General features: G+C 44.8%; 1 protein-coding gene across 2 annotated transcripts; it reads right to left on the bottom strand.

Annotated features, from left to right (window-relative positions):
* Positions 1-1,804: 1,804 nt before the first annotated feature.
* LOC115200917 (uncharacterized) lies at positions 1,805-18,640 on the bottom strand. 2 transcript variants are annotated; one of them, XM_029764035.1, is made up of 12 exons: positions 18,103-18,639; positions 16,657-17,544; positions 16,218-16,398; positions 15,983-16,122; positions 15,142-15,704; positions 7,796-8,069; positions 7,370-7,565; positions 6,579-6,763; positions 6,301-6,396; positions 5,898-6,047; positions 4,103-4,196; positions 1,805-3,659 (listed from the first exon to the last, which is right to left on the bottom strand). In XM_029764035.1, exons 2-12 carry the CDS (start codon positions 17,495-17,497, stop codon positions 3,596-3,598), a joined length of 2,784 nt encoding a protein of 927 aa, XP_029619895.1. In that variant the 5' UTR covers positions 17,498-17,544; positions 18,103-18,639; the 3' UTR covers positions 1,805-3,595. The 2 variants fall into 2 exon arrangements, with proteins under 2 accessions (XP_029619895.1, XP_029619894.1); XM_029764034.1 differs by having other exon boundaries at positions 16,657-18,640.
* Between the last annotated feature and the right edge of the window lie 543 nt (positions 18,641-19,183).

The following is a 19,183-nucleotide window of genomic DNA, read 5'->3' as shown; positions in this document are numbered from 1 at the left end:
AGGTCCGGTTTCTGGCTGGGCCACAAAAGGACATTCAGAGACTTGTCCTGAAGCCACTCCTGCGTTGTCCTGTTGGAAGGTGAAACTTTGCCCCAGTTTGAGGTCCTGAGTGCTCTGGAGCGGATTTTCATCAAGGATCTCTCTGTACTTTTCTCCGTTCATCTTTGCCTCAATCTTGACTAGTTTCCCAGTCCCTGCCGCTGAAAAAAAATCCCACAGCATAATGCTGCCACCACAATGCTTCACTGTAGGGATGGTGCCAGGTTTCCTCCAGGCGTGACACTTGGCATTCAGGCCAAAGACTTGTTTTCATCAGTTCAGAGAATCGACCCTTATGGCAAACTCCAAGAGGGCTGTCATGTGCCTTTTACTGAGAAGTGGCTTCCCTCTGGCCACTCTACCATAAAGGCCTGATCGGTGGAGTACTGCAGAGATGGTTGTCCTTCTGGAAGGTTCTCCCATCTCCACAGAGGAGCTCTGTCAGTGTTTGGAACTCGGTAGTGAGTGTTGCAACCGAGGACAGACAATTTTTACATGCTTCGTGCTTCCGCACTCGGCGTTCCCTTTTTGTGAGCTTGTGTGGCCTACCATTTCGTGGCTGAGCTGTAGTCGCTCCTAGACATTTCCAATTCACAATAACAGCACTTACAGTTGCCCGGGCAGCTCTAGCAGGGCAGAAATTTTACGAACTTACTTGTTGGAAAGGTGGCATCCTATGACTGTGCCACGTTGAAAGTCACTGTGCTCTTCAGTACGGGCCATTCTACTGCCAATTTTTGTCAATGGCTGTGTGTTTGATTTTATACACCTGTCAGCAACAGGTGTGGCTGAAATAGTCGAATCAAATAACTTGAGAATGGGTATCCACATACTTTTGGAGATGTGTTGTATGATCCTTTTTGATGTCACTTGTTAAATCCACTTCAAATCAGTGTAGATAAAGGAGAAGAGACAGGTTAAAGAAGGATTTAAGCCTTGAGACATGGATTGTGTATGTGTGCCATTCAGAGGGTGAATGGGCATGACAAACGCTAAGGGAATTGAGTATGGTAGGTGCTAGAACTGCAAGGCTGCTGGGTTTTTTCACGCTCAACCATTTCCCGTATGTATCAAGAATGACCCACCACCCAATGGACATCCAGCAGACCTAACTATGGGAAGCATGAGTCACGGAAGGTGTTCCTAATGTTTGGTATACTCAGTGTATGTACAAGTGCCTTCAAAGTATTCACACCACTTGCCTTTTACCATATTTTGTTTTACAGCTATAATTTTAAATGGATTCAACTGAGATGTCATCACTGGCCTACACACAATACCAGATAATGTTAAAATTGAATGATTTAACATTTTTCATTAATACAAAAAAAAACTAAAAAGAAAATGTAATGCTGAAATGAATCAATAAGCACCCCTTTATATGTCAAGCTTAAATAAATTCAGGAGTAAACATTTGCTGGGTCTCTATGTACAATAAGTGTTTAACATGATTTCTGAATGACTACCTCATCTTTGTACCACACACATAAAGATAACTGTAAGGTCCTTGATACGAGCAGTGCATTTCAAACACAGATTCAACCAAAGACCAGGGAGGTTTTCCAATGCCTCGCAAAGGGCACTTAATAGTAGATGGGTAAAGAAAAAAAGCTGACATTAAATCCCATTGAGTATGGTGAAGTTATTAATTACACTTTGGATGGGGTATCAATACACCCAGTCACTACAAAAATACGGACGTGCTCCCTAATGCAGTTGCCAGAGAGGAATGACATTGATCAGAGATTTTACCATGAGGCCCATGGTGACTTAAACAGGTTGAGTGGAGTTTAATCGAAATGTACATTTGTTTTCTGAGCACTAACACAATTAAGTTGTTTAAGAATAGCAAGCAATAAAAGGACACATTCTTGAAATGTTTATCTTTACATAAAAAAAAAAGTTTAGTTATGGTCAAATTAATCTAGATACAATGAGACATTTAAAAGCAGTTTAACAATTATTTTTTTTACAGCAAAGCCACAAATGGTTCTATTACTTTATAAAGAGCAAATCTAGAGCAAAACAAGGCTGTGTTTTGAACACGGGTTGGAACCAAAATTATTTTCAAATCGCTCCAAAACAGAAACACAATTTATTTTCATTCTGACCAGAAAATAAAGTTTTTAACCAGTTTGAACCCCCCAAAAAGTCACGGTTCATAATGCTCCTTTTTACCAAATAGCTCATTAAATTTACTTCGCCAATTATCACCGATAGAGAAGCTAGCTACGGAACCCGTAAGCTAGTTGTTTACATGTTTAATTGGTAATTTAAGTGCAGGCGCAAGATATGACTGAAATTTCACAGGTGGGGAGAGAGCAAGGGGTAGACATTGGAGGTTTGACTTGAAGCGCTAAAATACCTTGACATGTGAACTGGAATGTGTTCAGGCTACTACTAGCATTGACTTTACAGAATTATATACAAGACATGAGGAACATTTTTTGAAAAAAAAAAAAAAAAAAACATTATTAACCGGTTCTCAAGATTTGAAAATAAACTTTTGTTTTGTGTAGGGCAGTGATTGAAATCACCAAAGACGATTTTGTCTTAATCTATTATTTTTCAAGGAGCTGATCAAAGTCAATTCACTTCCATCAGATGGAAAAGAGAACCATATACAAAAAGGACAGCCTGGTTTTTGCTCAGAATTTCAACATTTCTGCAAACCTATAATAACTTCTATTGGTGTCTTCACATTAAACATTGTGTATACTGTTGATTGTTTTCATTGTTGCTTCTGCATACAGGTTCCCCCAGAGAACATTTAAAACATATTTACACGCAAGGCTTCCACAGACATTGTTATAGTTCCTCTACAAAATCAGATCATGCCTAATTTGACCTCATAAAAGTAGAAAGGCACAATAGTGGTTTGCAAGCCAGCTAGCACACAAACCATTTTAAAACAGTTTCAAATTGATACTGATCGATCATCTCAATTATGAAAATACTATTCTTATCAAATCATTATTTGTAAACGTTTTGTGGGGGGGGGGGGGGGGGGGGGAGATTAACATAAAATAGCTTTGTGCTTATAAAGGACTCCATAGCTCCAAGTAGAGGAGAGAGGCTCCATATGCATATTGTCGTTCACATTCCTTTTCCTCAACTAATAGAACGTAAACACGAATTCTGACCAACACTCATCACTGGTTAATCACAAGCATTCACATTTTAACTAAATAAATCAACAGAACTTTTAGTACCGGTAACTCATGATTACTTTTGAGATTGGTAGACTTGTTACTTTATACACTTTCAGATCTGTTTAAGAGAGAACGTTTTACATTTGAAGGAAAACGCAGGCACAGGACTGTATTACCATGATTGCATAGCAGTAAATCCAGTGCAACATTGATTGTGAATAATGCTGGAGGGAATGTAAAAAGATGGTAATTCGTACACATGAGCAAAAATGGTGCTGGTCTCTTTTCTAGCGGGATATCCCTATTCAAAATCACAGACAGAAGAATACAATGTTTTAAACAAACAGGCAGGAGTTCCCTTCACACACTAGAGCTAAGAAATGCTCCCTCATATGCACACGCACTTAAAGTTCTGAAGGTCCCTCTTCAGGTTCATTCAGCTCCATAGAGTAATAGTCCAATGGTCGCCTAAGGATAAAAGCACACACAACAATCATCATTACAGTATCATTCTCTAAATTAGTTCATAATAGAACACCACTGAATATCAAAAGGACAAATTTCTTATTTCTGGAGTAGTCAGAATACTCGATCACCTTGAAGAGCTCACATTTAAGCTTTTCTGAGAACTGCAACAATGGCACCACATGATTATGTGTCAGAAGGGTGAGGTTGAGGCAGGAAAATTTGAGCTAATCATGTTTCTATCCACTTGAGAGTAAAAGGCTTAACTGTGTGACTCCATTATGTACAGTTGCATAAAGTGAAATGATGCCTCTACACTTAACCACTGAGCCAAACTGAAAACTTCAGCATTTGTGCATACATATTCTATGCATGTCTGAGTATGCATGCACATTTGGGACTGTATGTGTGCGTGCAAATGCATGCATGTGTGTGTGTGGTCTCACCTCTTTTTGTAGAGGTAGGTAAAGAGGACTGCTCCCAGTCCCAGTAGCAGTAGAGCTCCCAGCACCAGGCCAATCTGCAGGCCCAGGGCAGACTCTGAGAAGAAACACCATCAGTCAGCTAAGCTTAGTACTGGACTAAAAAGCACTTTAAAAAAATGGAGCTTCTCTAGGCTTACAGAGAAGGCGTAATCTGTGTCTCGGAAACCGGCTCATAGGAAATAAACCTGTGCATTGAACTACACTCCCAAAATGAGCATGTTCGACTCAAACGTTATTAGCCAACGTTCACTTTATAAAAACATCAGGAGAGCTCTGCGCCTGCTAGGGTCAATGACTCATATAGATAACACACACACACACACACAAAAGTATGTGGACACCCATTCAAAATTAGTGGATTTGTCTATTTCAGCCACACCAGTTGCTGACAGGTGAGTAAAATTGAGCACACCGCCATGCAATCTCCATAGACAAACATTGGCAATAGATGGCCCGTTCTGAAGAGCTCAGTGACTTTCAACGTGGCACCGTCATAGGATGCCACCTTTCCAACAAGTCAGTTGGTCAAATTTCTGCCCTGCTAGAGCTGCCCCGGTCAACTGTAAGTGCTGTTATTGTGAAGTGGAAACTTCTAGGAGCAACAACGGCTCAGCCGCGAAGTGGCAGGCCACACAAGCTCACAGAACGGGGCCACCGAGTGCTGATAAAAATCGTCTGTCCTCGGTTGCAACACTCAATGCGCCCAAGCACAAAGCGAGGTCCATACAGAAATGGTTTGTCGAGATTGGTGTGGAAGAACTTGACTGGCCTGCTCAGAGCCCTGACCTCAACCCCATCGAACACCTTTGGGATGAATTGGAACACCGACTGTAAGGCAGGGCTAATTGCCCAACATCAGTGCCTGAACTCACTAATGCTCTTGTGGCTAGATGGAAGCAAGTCCCCGCAGCAATGTTCCAACATCTAGCGGAAAGCCGTCCTAGAAAAGCGACTCCATATTATTGGCCATGATTTTGAAATGAGATGTTTGATGAGCAGGTGTCCACATACACTACATGACCAAAAGTATCTGAGGCGTTTCCATAACTATTGACTGTCTAAATCTGAACAAAGATTGCCACCTTCTGGAGAATACAGAGAAAATGTGTTACGAATACTGTATCAGTCCTACATTGGAAAACTTTGCACAGATTTCCAATGCGGAATAACGGAAATCCTAAATCTTGAGGCAGCTGCAGCAGCTATAGCTAGCCTATCCCACTGGAATAACAGAAGGGTACAGTTGGGTGCAAAAAAAAAAGTATAACGCAGGAGGATTAAACTCAATGCCTCCAGGGCTGTTCTGTGGGTTGGTTTGTTTTCATTCCATCCAATATCCTTGGCTTTGATTGGCTGGTAGCACAGTTTAGCGTTTTTTCATTGCTTCATATCTGATAGGGCTCATACTATTCAACACTAGTGGTGTTTAGTTGTGTGTGTCCTGAGTTAAAGCAATGAGATATCCTAAAATCGTGTTGGGTAATATTCAGCCATGTTTGCTCACACATATCAAGAGCGCTATTTCCAGGTATTCAATCAAGGTTTAGTGGTAGTGTTGTGTTCAGGCTGCAAGTGCTGGGCTCAGACCAGGGTTGTGATCAGTAGGGCACACTGTAGAAAAATATTTCATAAAGCTGTGCAGCGGAAAATGAAAACCTACCCATTTCAGACAGCTTTCTTCCGTTTCGTGCCTAGTGAGCACAACCCAGGTTAGTGAATGTTGTTCAGGCAGGGGGGAGGGGGGGGGGGGGCTCACCAGTGCTCATGCTTCGGTCAGTAGCCGGATCGGTACAGGTGTCTCCCTGGGTGAGGGAGGTCTGGAGGATGAGGGCCCTCTGATGGTCCGACAGGGCCTGGATGTTCCCCAGTACACGGAGCCACCCGGTCACACAGGAGAAGTTGGCCACTGAAACACACACAAAGGTGGGTTCTCCAGTTTAAACAGAGATGAAAACACATTGGTAATGTTGCAAAGTGAAATGACTATGACAGGAAACATAGAACCAAAACCCATATTCTCAACACTGGATGACAAAAAAAACAAACAGAGTATTGCACATTGCAGTATTGTTATGTGCATGAATATCAATGACCAAATGTGTTATACGTGCGCTAGTGTTTGCAACTGTGTGTGTCTCTGTAATGCTAGTGTGTCTCACCCTGCAGGTAGAGGGCAGAGATCCCACAGTGACATCTTTCCTCTAGATAGCCAGCCACATCAATCTCACTGTGACCCTGCACCAGTCCACTGCAGTCTGACAGAGAAAGTAAAAGATTGATAGAGAGAAAGAAGGAAAGATAGAGAGTAAGAGTTTGTATGGTTAAGGAAGGTACATAAGCCATTAGAGATACTAATGAGTTGAGACCACTTGATCGAACAGCATTAAGTATCACGCACTTAACATCACGAAAAGCCCAATTTCCCAATTTCCCTTACTTCCTGGGTGCTCCTGCCAATCACCGGAGAGGGGAGCCAGGCATAGGTTGAGGTCGCTGGAGAAAGCGGGGCTGGGGCAGATGTTGGTCAGGCGCGGGGTGGGGGAGGAGCTGGTCCAGGAGGAGGGGCTTCTCGCCTCGCAACAGGAGCAACGGCTGAGAGACACGGGACCGTCCTCCACTGACCTGTGGTGTACAAACAGAGGCACACACACACACACAATACAATCTTTAGTGACACTAACAAAAGACTGACTAGCTTGACTTAACCTATACCAGGAGTGGCCAAACTTTCAACAGATGGCCGCACAGATTTTTGGAGACCGATTTCCTCGTCAAAATCAATTTGCAAGCCAGAAAAGGGGCAGTTATTTCAAAATATAAGTCCATTATCATTTTTACATAGTTTATAATAATTGTGCAGATAAGAACGGCACCAGAATTGCAATTTTGCTGTGTATCAGTAGTCCCTCCTAACGTCTTCTATGCGGCTGGTGAATGTTAGAAAACATGTATATGTATGTCTTACCTTTCAGGAATGGGGTCATAATAGCTAATAGCTCTTACTGTTCAAAAGCTAGAAACCGCTCCGTTTGTCCCAACAGCTAATAGTCGATATCGTAGGTTACTCACGTAACCACAGTTCTATGAAATAAGCGGCACATTCTGTTGACTACAAAATATTTTTCTGGAACCTTCTGGCGGCCCAAACCAAACTTTTGCCTATACCTTGACCAAATAGTTTTATTACCAGTAGTACACAAAGCAAATACAAGTAAATGTAATTCCTACCTGAGTACAGGCATCACCTGCTGCCCTCTGGTGGCAGAGAGTTTAATGAGCAATCTCAGGTCATGACTGAAAACTAGTGTGTCACGAAGAGTGCTATTGGTTAGGGTGGTACCAGCTCTACACACAGTGACTGTGTCAGAACACAGGACTACAGCCCCATTGGCCGGAATTGTGGCCCCCTTGGGAAACACCTGGTCTGTGTGGAACAGGAGAGCGAGAGGGGGAAGATCAAAAGTGGTGGTGAGGGAGGGAAACATAAATTTTTATCTTTTCAGGGTAGTGTTCATTAGGGCAACAAAAAGTTTACAAACAGAAAAATAAAAATGAGTACTTCTCATTGATTAATTTCAGATAGTGCCTTCCTGTTACACTGTTTTGGACCATTGTCTTCTGATTTGTGCCTAGGAAACATGACCCTGAGCTCACCTGCTCCCGTGATGTTCCCGATGAGGTAGAAGCCGTTGTGGTCTGTGATTCCGGACAGAGGGAGGGCCATAGTCGTACCGGCGCGATACTCTTCAAACACAGTCAGGACCAGGCCCTGTAGAGAAGTCAGGGGCGATCCTAACAGCTCCACAAACCCGCTCTGCTGGCTGTGGTTGGTCCAGTGGGCACCGCCCACCTCACTGATGACCACACCCTCAGGGGGAGGGGGTGGGCGGGGACAAGAGTTCTCCCTCAGTGGTGTGGGTGTGGCTACCTGAAGAACAATATAATGGATAGGATTTCAATTGGCAAGGTCATCAAAATTGTTAAAAGGTTTTTAAAACCAATTCCAATAAATACGACAGTTGGACAATGGATGAAGATACTCCAATTTTTATAATGCATCAGATATTGACTGAATTATAGCACATAAAAAACATTTTACTGGCATGGACAAATAACGAATGATGTTCATGGATTTTGGTGGGAATTCAGGTATTCGATTTGTCATCAAATTTCACCTTTTTTTCTTAGAACGCACTCATATACACATTTTATTTTTGTATCAGTTTCTTTATTTTAACACAAAATAAAGACCTAAGTGCCTAATTTGCATAAATACACTGGGTGTATTTGCAATTGCATACAGTTGAAGTCGGAAGTTTACATACACTTAGGTTGGAGTCATTAAAACTTCTTTTTCAACCACTCCACGAATTTCTGTTTTTGCTTTGTCATTACGGGGTATTGTGTAGATTGAGGAAAAAAACGATTTAATCAATATTAGAATAAGGTTGTAACGTAACAAAATGTGGAAAAAGGCATGGGGTCTGAATAGTTTCCAAATCCAATGTACAGTTGAAGTCGGAAGTTTACATTCACTTAGGTTGGAGTCAATTAAACTCGTTTTTCAACCACTTCTTGTTAACAAACTATAGTTTTGGCAAGTCGGTTAGGACACCTACTTTGTGTATGACACAGATAATTTTTCCAACAATTGTTTACAGACGGATTATTTCACTGTATCACAATTCCAGTGGGTCAGAAGTTTACAGACACTAACGGCGTCAACACCAGAACACCACAGCCACTGCTAGCTAGCCAACTTTACCAACTAGCAGTACTGTAGAAACTAAATACATCACAACGGTACAATTTGATTAGTGTAATGTTAGCTAGCTACATAGTTGTCTTTGTATCAAAGATAAAGGTAAACGCAGCCACTGCTAGCTAGCCAACTCTACCAGCTAGCAGTACTGTATCATTTTTAGTCAATAAGACTTTTGCAACGTAAGCTTAACTTTCTGAACTTTCGAGTTGTGTAGTCCACTTGTGTAGCTAGCAGGACTGACTTTGTGTTAGCTAGCCAACGTTTAATTACTTCTGTGTTATGAAAAGAACTAGACACGGACACGAATGATCCATTGGTAGTTTGCTGTAACCAAGTATTGGTGCTAACCGTGTGTTATTGGATGCTACCATGCTAGTTAGCTACGGGGTCATAGGATACGGTGCACTGGGTGGGTTTCACGGAAGAATACTGTACCAAGTTATCTAGCTGAATAAACGAAGTTTGAGCCTATTCCTGGAAACATTGAACCACTGTAGTTTACATCAATTATCATTTCTAAAGTGGAAGTTGGAAAAGTTATATTTGAGTGTTTCAGTGAATGGTTAGTGAGGGAGGCCCTGCTCTCTCGCTTCCCCAGTTGTTTAGTTAATTTTCATTCCAATCTCCTTTGCTTAAGCGTAGCCTCTCCTGTAGCCTGTCAACTATGTGTCTGTCTATCCCTGTTCTCTCCTCTCTGCACAGGCCACACAAACGCTTCACACCGCATGGCCGCTGCCACTCTAACCTGGTGGTCCCAGCGCGCACGACCCACGTGGAGTTCCAGGTCTCCGGCAGCCTCTGGAACTGCCGGTCTGCGGCCAACAAGGCAGAGTTCATCTCAGCCTATGCTACCCTCCCTCGACTTCTTGGCGCTGACGGAAACATGGATTACCAAAGAAAAAACTGCTACTCCTACTGCTCTATCCTCGTCTGACCACGTGTTCTCGCATACCCCGAGAGCATCTGGTCAGCGGGGTGGTGGCACTGGAATCCTCATCTCTCCCAAGTGGACATTCTCTCTTTCTCCCCTGACCCATCTGTCTATCTCCTCCTTTGAATTCCATGCTATCACAGTCACTAGCCCATTCAAGCTTAACATCCTTATCATTTATCGCCCTCCAGGTTCCCTTGGAGAGTTCATCAATGAGCTTGACGCCTTGATAAGTTATTTTCCTGAGGATGGCTCACCCCTCACAATTCTCGGGTGACTAACCTCCCTACATCTACCTTTGACTCATTTCTCTCTGCCTCCTTCTTTCCACTCCTCTTTTGACCTCACCCTTTCACCGTCCCCCCTACTCACAAGGCAGGCAATACGCTTGACCTCATCTTTACTAGATGCTGTTCTTCTTCTAATCTCACCGCAACTCCCCTCCAAGTCTCCGACCACTACTTTGTATCCTTTTCCCTCTCGCTCTCCTCCAACACTACTCACTCTGCCCCTACTCGGATGGTATTGCGCCGTTGCAACCTTCACTCTCTCTCTCTCCTGCTACTCTCCTCTTCCATCCTATCATCTCTTCCACCTGCTAAATCCTTCTCCAACCAATCTCCTGATTCTGCCTCCTCAACCCTCTCCTCCTTTTTGCATCCTTTGACTCTCTATGTCCCCTATCCTCCCGGCCGGCTCGGTCCTCCACTCCTGCTCCATGGCTTGACGACTCATTGCGAGCTCACAGAACAGGGCTCCGGGCAGCCGAGCGGAAATGGAGGAAAACTAGCCTCCCTGCGGACCAGGCATCTTTTCACTCCCTCCTCTCCACATTTTCTTCCTATGTTTCTGCTGCTAAAGCCACTTTCTACCACTCTAAATTCCAAGCATCTGCCTCTAACCCTAGGAAGCTCTTTGCCACCTTCTCCTCCCTCCTGAATCCTCCTCCCCCTCCCCCCTCCCCACTCTCTGCGGATGACTTTGTCAACCATTTTGAAAAGAAGGTTGATGACATCCGATCCTCGTTTGTTAACTCAAACGGCACCGCTGGTCCTGCTCACACTGCCTTACCCTATGCTTTGACCTCTTTCTCCCCTCTCTCTCTAGATGAAATCTTGCGACTTGTGACGGCCGGCCGCCCAACAACCTGCCCGCTTGACCCTATCCCCTCCTCCCTTCTCCAGACCATTTCCGGAGACCTTCTCCCTTACCTCACTTCGCTCATCAACTCATCCTTGACCGCTGGCTACGTCCCTTCCGTCTTCAAGAGAGCGAGAGTTGCACCCCTTCTCAAAAAACCTACACTCGATCCCTCCGATGTCAACAACTACAGACCAGTATCCCTTCTTTTCTCTCCAAAACTCTTGAGTGTGCCGTCCTTGGCTAGCTCTCTTGCCATCTCTCTCAGAATGACCTTCTTGATCCAAATCAGTCAGGTTTCAAGACTGGTCATTCAACTGAGACTGCTCTTCTCTGTGTCACAGAGGTTCTCCGCACTGCTAAAGCTAACTTTCTCTCCTCTGCTCTCATCCTTCTAGACCTATCTGCTGCCTTTGACACTGTGAACCATCAGATCCTCCTCTCCACCCTCTCCGAGTTGGGCATCTCCGGAGCGGCTTACTCTTCGATTGCGTCCTACCTGACAGGTCGCTCCTACCAGGTGGCGTGGCGAGAATCCATCTCCGCGCCACGTGCTCTCACCACTGGTGTTCCCCAGGGCTCAGTTCTAGGCCCTCTCCTATTCTCGCTATACACCAAGTCACTTGGCTCTGTCATATCCTCACATGGTCTCTCCTATCATTGCTACACAGACGACACACAATTAATCTTCTCCTTTCCCCATTCTGATAACCAGGTGGCGAATCGCATCTCTGCATGTCTGGCAGACATATCAGTGTGGATGACGGATCACCACCTCAAGCTGAACCTCGGCAAGACGGAGCTGCTCTTCCTCCCGGGGAAGGACTGCCCGTTCCATGATCTCGCCATCACGGTGGACAACTCCATTGTGTCCTCCTCCCAGAGTGCTAAGAGCCTTGGCGTGACCCTGGACAACACCCTGTCGTTCTCCGCTAACATCAAGGCGGTGACCCGATCCTGTAGGTTCATGTTCTACAACATTCGCAGAGTACAACCTTGCCTTACACTGGAAGCGGCGCAGGTCCTAATCCAGGCACTTGTCATCTCCCGTCTGGATTACTGCAACTCGCTGTTGGCGGGACTCCCTGCCTGTGCCATTAAACCCCTACAACTCATCCAGAACGCCGCAGCCTGTCTGGTGTTCAACCTTCCCAAGTTCTCTCACGTCACCCCGCTCCTCCGCACACTCCACTGGCTTCCAGTTGAAGCTCGCATCTGCTACAAGACCATGGTGCTTGCCTACGGAGCTGTGAGGGGAACAGCACCTCCGTACCTTCAGGCTCTGATCAGTCCCTACACCCAAAGAAGGGCACTGAGTTCATCCACCTCTGGCCTGCTCGCCTCCCTACCTCTGCGGAAGCACAGTTCCTGCTCAGCCCAGTCAAAACTGTTCGTTGCTCTGGCACCCCAAATGGTGGAACAAGCTCCCTCACGACGCCAGGACAGCGGAGTCAATCACCAACTTCCGGAGACACCTGAAACCCCACCTCTTTAAGGAATACCTGGGATAGGATAAAGTAATCCTTCTAACCCCCCCCCAAAAAAAAGATATAGATGTACTATTGTAAAGTGGTTGTTCCACTGGACATCATAAGGTGAATGCACCAATTTGTAAGTCGCTCTGGATAAGAGCGTCTGCTAAATGACGTAAATGTAAACAAAGTTGACTGTGCCTTTAAACAGCTTGGAAAATTCCAGAAAACTCCATGTCTTTAGAAGCTTTGTAGACCTACAAAAAAAATTGTAGACCTCCACAAGTCTGGTTCATCCTTGGGAGCAATTTCCAAACGTCTGAAAGTACCACGTTCATCTGTACAAACAATAGTACGCAAATATAAACATCATGGAACCATGCAGCCGTTATCCTGCTCAGGAAGGAGAAGTGTTCTGTCTCCTAGAGATGAACGTACTCTGGTGTGAAAAGTGCATACCAATCCCAGAACAGCAGCAAAGGACCTTGTGAAAATGCTGGAGGAAACAGGTACAAAAGCATCTATATCCACAGTAAAACGAGTCCTATATCTACATAACCTGAAAGGCCGCTCAGCAAGGAAGAAGCCACTGCTCCAAAACCGCCATAAAAAAGCCAGACTACGGTTTTCAACCGCACATGGGGACAAAGATCGTACTTTTTGGAGAAATATCCTCTGGTCTGATGAAACAAAAATAGAACTGTTTGGCCATAATGACCATTGTTATGCTTGGAGGAGAAAGGGGGATGATTGCAAGCCGAAGAACACCATCCCAACCGTGAAGTACGAGGGTGGCAGCATCATGTTGTGGGGGTGCTTTGCTGTAGGAGGGACTGGTGCACTTCACAAAATAGATGGCATCATCAGGTAGGAAAATTATGTGGATATATTGAAGCAACATCTCAAGACATCAGTCAGGAAGTGGATAATGACCCCAACCATACTTCCAAAGTTGTGGCAAAATGGCTTAAGGACAACAAAGTCAAGGTATTGGAGTGGCCATCACAAAGCCCTGACCTCAATCCTGTAGAAAATTTGTGGGCAGAACTGAAAAAGCGTGTGCGAGCAAGGAGGCCTACAAACCGGATTCAGTTACACCAGCTCTGTCTGGAGGAATGGGCCAAAATTCACCCAATTTATTGTGGGAAGCTTGTGGAAGGCTACCCGAAACATTTGAACAAAGTTAAAGAATTTAAAGGCAACGCTACCAAATACTAATTGAGTGTATGTAAACATCTGACCCACTGGGAATGTGATGAAAGAAATAAATCATTCTCTCTACTATTATTCTGACATTTCACATTCTTAAAATAAAGTGGTGATCCTAACTGACCTAAGACAGGGAATTTTTACTTGGATTAAATGTCAGGAATTGTGAAAAATTTTGTTGAAATGTATTTGGCTAAGGTGTATGTAAACTTCTGACTTCAACTGTATATGAACACATTAACATAAAGGGGTTGAATAGGGCTACAATGGCCAAACACTTCCTCTGTCCACCCTACCTGTGCTGTCTAGACTGCCTTATTAATAACTGTCGTTGTCAATTTCTCTTGCATAATTCAACAAAGCGTATGATACAGTTGAGTGTTGATCATGCTATTTTATTGAATAAGTTGTCCTCAATAGGCCTGAGCTCTGACACCTGTTCATGATTTTATGATCATCTTAGTGACAGAACTCAAGCCATCGTCATTGATGGGGTTAAGTCAGAATTTCTTGAAGTACATGAAGGTGTACCACAGGGGTCGATTTTGGGACTTGTTCTCGTCACTATTTATATAAACACCATTGGTCAATCTGTTAAAAATTGTTAACTACATCTATATGCGGTTAATACTATTATGTATGCTATCGCCCTGACTGTTGATCTGGCTGTCAGAATGTATAGCTATGCAGGAATCCCTTGCTGATTTAAAACTTGTGCTTAATACCGGCAAAACTAAATATGTAAAAAAAAAATTACTCTTCAGAGTGTTTCAGATGAACTAAAATGTTCACTCATTAGATGGTTCTCCAATCAAATGTGTTCCCGCATATAAATACTTAGGCATTTGGTTTGATAAGGATTTAACATTAAAAAAAATATATTGAAGAGCTGTTTACAAAGAGATTATTTAAAGTTGTATTTTTGTACATAAACATATTGTGCCTTTCTCTGAGCAGTAGGAAGCAGACTATTCAGTCAACCTTTTTATCTGTTGATTATGGTGATATTATTTTTTATCAAAGTACAGCTGCTACTACCAACTGTGTGGCTCAGATGGTAAAGCATGGCGCTTGTAATTCCAAGGTTGTGTGTTCGATTCCCACGGGGGACCAGTACAAAAAAAGCATGCACTCACTACTGTAAGTCGCTCTGGATAAGAGTCTGCTAAATGTACTACTCTTAAACCTTTGGATGCCATCTACCATAGTGCCCTTTGTTATGTTACAGGTTACAGTTTTGATACTCATCACGTCATCCTGCATCAAAAGGTTGGCTGGACTTCACTAAAGACCCATAGATCTTTACATTACTCCCAGACTATTTGCATTGCCCACCCCTCTGGAACGCTGCTGCTATGCATAGTCACTTTAATAACTCTACCTACATGTACATATTACCTCAACACTTGTGCCCCCACACATTGACTCTGTACCGGTATCACCTGTATACAGGGGATAGGGAAGAGTATTGAGGGATCCTCACCACAAAAGCAGACAGGTCGGCAGGCAGCAGGCCATTACAGCGGCTCAAGGCCTCGTCTCCGGACTGCACCTCCGGGTCCTCCAGCAGGGGGAGCTGTCCTGGGGTCAACGCATCACTCAGCTCCTGGGCGTCCTTGTCCGAGCCCCTCAGCCGGTACACCACCGCGTCCAGCAACCCCTGGGTCGGAATCCCGTTCTGGGAGGCTGAGGGCGGGCCAAAGGCGCTGCGGTACAGGGCCACTGCGTCCGGCCCGTTCTGGATGGTGTTGGGAGGCAGGCGAACCGAGGGGGCCGGGACCAGCCTATCACTGCCCACCAGGAAGTAGCCTTGGGCAGTGGTGAAGTGGCCTGTGAGGCTGATCTCACGGTAGGGCTTGCTGTTGTGTCCACTGAACAGGAGGAGCCACACTCCCTGCAGGGAGATGCGGCGGCCCGACGGGTGCCACAGCTCGATGAACTCGCCGTCCTCGGCCGAGCCCGGGTTGTCTGCATTTACCTCGCTGATCAGGAAGTCACCCCGGGCCCAGGGCGGGAGGTGAGGGGGCACCTCCGTACTCCCAGGGACTATTGAAGGGGATTTAGCAAATATCAAAAGTTCAAAACTCACCACTATTGGGATCATTTGGTCACTAGTTATATTAAGTTGCTCTTATACCTGTGTTTGTAAAGACATGTAGTTTGATTTGATTTCAACTTGATTACAATTATTCTGTTAGACTAATGTTGGACTTCATTGGCTGTGATTGATTAGAAGCTAATTGACTCTCACCAGTCTAAGCACCAATGTGTATCACCAATGTAATGGCGTGTGTCAGTGTGACAGAGAAATATGTAACAATCACCAGTGACGTGAGGACAAATCTTTGGCCAGGGGCACTGGTTGGGCTGTCCAGGGGTTTGTGGCGCTTCCCAGAATACACCGGGGTCTCTGGTCCAACTGGCCACACCACAGCGACTGAGGTAGAGGCATCCCTCCCCAAAACTGAGAATGACCAGCAAGGTTAGTACTTCAGCCTAAGATAGAAAGATTAATAGATGGATGAGTAGATGGATAAATAGATTCAAAGGTTTGACTACCTGGCACTGAGCTGGTAGGGCTGTCTGCCTGGTATGAGGGTCTCTGTGAGGTTGGCACTGGGTTGGTCCCCTGGTCCAACGTACACGAAGGCATCTAAGGGCTGCGTCTGGCTCAGAGGGCTGCCCACAGGGAAGTCGGAGGCCTTGCCATTATACAGCGCCACCGCCCCAGACTCATCTCCTGATGAACAACGCAACACAGCAGAACTTAATCACTCAACAATTCTCACCAACCAACACTTCAGTACAACAAGTTTCTCGTACAGGAAGTGAAACAAGTTGCATAGATATAATTTCACACATACAAAAATACTACAGGCCCAGCTCCTTGACTAGACAGATAATCTCTGCAAGGCCTCCCAATGAACAGATATGAAAAAACGATTATACCAATGAAAAGCAGCTTTAATAGGAACTCCTCCAGGTACAGTTCACTGACCTTTCATGTTGTTCTTGTCAATGGTGATGGAGATCAGGCCTTCCCTGGAGTTGGACACGTCCACACTCGCACTGATCGTTTCCGTCCGCCCGTCCAGTACCAGCAGAACCAGAGGTCCTGCAGCCTGGGACTCACTTAGCTCCACAAACCAATCCACCTGCCCCCCTCCCAGCTTCAGCTCGCTGATACGCGTAGTGGCAGCACTGGAATCAGGGGGTGTGCAATGATTGCGTTGGCCAGGTGAAGGTAGGGCCACTTGGAAGCCCCAGCTTTCCCCAGAGACCAGGCACCTTTCGATGGACTCGTCTCCCTCGTGGGCCCCCTCGTCCTCTACGAAGGCCGGCTCCCCAGGGGTCAACGTCTCGGCCAGGACCTCCGCGCCCCAGGACCGCCGTGTCATGTACACGATGGCATCCACCAGCCCCACGGCTGTGGCGTTCATCTTCTCCCCGTAGCGTGTGGCAGATGTGTGGTAAAGAGCAATGGCGTCCGGGCCATTCTGGACAGTGTTGGGTGGGAGGGGGATGGCTGGTTTGGGCTGCATGTCCACCGAGCCAACCAGGAAGAAGCCCCGGTCGTCTGTAGCGTGGCCCTTCAAGTCCAGTACTTTGTAGGCTATATTGCCATTTCCATTGTAGAACACCAGGGTGTAGCCATCCAGTGAAGCCCTCTGACCGCCGGTATGATAGAGCTCAATGAACTCTGTGGTGTCCAGTTTGGGGTTGTCTGCGTTAACCTCACTGATGATGAGGCAGTGATCTCCCTTGACTGACGCAACCAGACACACAGACAGGCAAACAGCGTATGCTGTGACCACTTGAAGGGCCAGTCTTCCCATCATGGCTCTCTACTTAACCAAAAATGTCAGTGCTAAAATGCGGACCGTCTCTGAAAGATTAAGAAAATGAGGAAGACACTTGAGGCATGAAAAACAACTATTGCCTAGAAGTCACAGAAGATAAAATGGAGCTGGAGTGAGGATATCAATTCAACTGTCTTCATCACACAGACAAGGGGCAACCTCTGAACTGTTTTCTTTGGGTTTGACAAGTACAGACATATTGAGGACTAAGCTACTGTGGTGCATGTTGCAATCTAGGCTAGTAGAACCTGACATTTGCCCAAAGGGAGCATTGAATGAATGAGTCATCAAAACAAGAATATGATCGGGAATGCATGTCTCTGTCATGAGTCACAGTGAGGATAAATCCTGCATTTCTTGAAAAATCACATGTAGACTACTAGGAAGTGGGTTTCATCCAAAATAATGTATTTATGTAAACATTTGCAAACTGTGCATTTTATTTATTTATTCTCAAAAAAGTGCGAGGGCAGACTTTTTTCCAATAGTTTCCTGAACCATGAATTAACCAAATGTAGCTGTAATCTTCGGTATGCACTGTTAAAATAAAAATGTGTGTAATTCAATTTTTGATCGTTTCTTACCAAAAGCGTTTCCAGGGAAGCACAACGACGGTGAATATATTGGCTCGACTACGGTACTCGGTAGAGCAAGGAAAACGAAGAAAGTTGCCTGCTAAAAAAAATATTAGGCTACTCTACGTGATTTGTAGCCATTTAGTGTAAATATTGGAACTGTATTGAATATATTCAGTTAAAAGCCCATTGAAGACCACAACTTGTTGCATAGAAGACGCTATTCAAGTCACGGTGAGCTATTGCTTCATCTCAGCGACGAAACGGTTGTCATTCGAGATCATCAGTGCCACACAGGGTTACAAAGTAGCGACGTGATTTACTGTATTTCAGTGTCCCGTCCGCGACGACGGGATTATCGAAACAATGTTACAATCCAACAGAGAATGAATCCGTTTCTGTATTCCGAGAGAGATATTCGGAAACTTTGTTTCAATCTCTGCCGCTCCCAGCGTTGTGTCCTCATTGACAAAGCACGTTCTCCCCCTGCTCGTGCGTGGGCGGTCAGAGGGGGATGATGCTTGAGTATCGTTCTTGTTATGCGTAACATTCCAGGCCATCCAAGTTCAGCTTTGATTTATATGGCCACTTGACCCCTGACTATTCGCAAGGAATGTGCAACACCTTGGCCACACTAGGAAGTTGGCTATTCCTAGCTGAAATTAAATATGGCCGGTTTGCCTTTTTATCAAATATGGTCTTGGTTTATTGAGCATGAAGAAAAATAGTTAATATATTGTTAAGGTGCACAATTGGCATTTGTCTCTGAATGTAGGGCCAAGTATACCACTGTCTTTCCACATGTTTTTTTTTCATTGTTGTTTGGACATTAGAAGTGAGAAAATTGTTTTAAATTCCACACAGAATAATTGTATCTTGCATACTATTTTTAATCATTCAGTCAATGATATTTGGGAAACAGTCCTGCAAAACAAGTCGGCTGAGATAAATTGTTGGAAAAATAGTTTTTTAGCCTACCATATACCTCTGAAAAACGCCTGTGCTTTGATCTGAACTTTTCCTGTTGATGAGGTGGTGTTGAAAACAGACTTAAAAAGGATCCAGTGACCAGAGAAATGAGGAACCTGTG

Source organism: Salmo trutta, chromosome 10, assembly GCF_901001165.1.
Source record: "Salmo trutta chromosome 10, fSalTru1.1, whole genome shotgun sequence".
Taxonomy (NCBI): domain Eukaryota; kingdom Metazoa; phylum Chordata; class Actinopteri; order Salmoniformes; family Salmonidae; genus Salmo; species Salmo trutta.
The sequence above is the reverse complement of the archived record's forward strand: the minus strand, read 5'-3'. Positions and strand labels throughout refer to the sequence as shown.

Excerpts from the sequence above, each read along its gene's own strand:
- LOC115200917 (XM_029764034.1), bottom strand. The coding sequence starts at position 17,497 with ATGATGGGAAGACTGGCCCTTCAAGTGGTCACAGCATACGCTGTTTGC. Across the intron at positions 8,070-15,141 it reads CCGACCTGTCTGCTTTTGTG|GTAGCCACACCCACACCACT; the intron begins GTGAGGATCCCT and ends ATTGTTCTTCAG. Across the intron at positions 6,048-6,300 it reads CTCTGCCCTCTACCTGCAGG|TGGCCAACTTCTCCTGTGTG; the intron begins GTGAGACACACT and ends TGTGTGTTTCAG.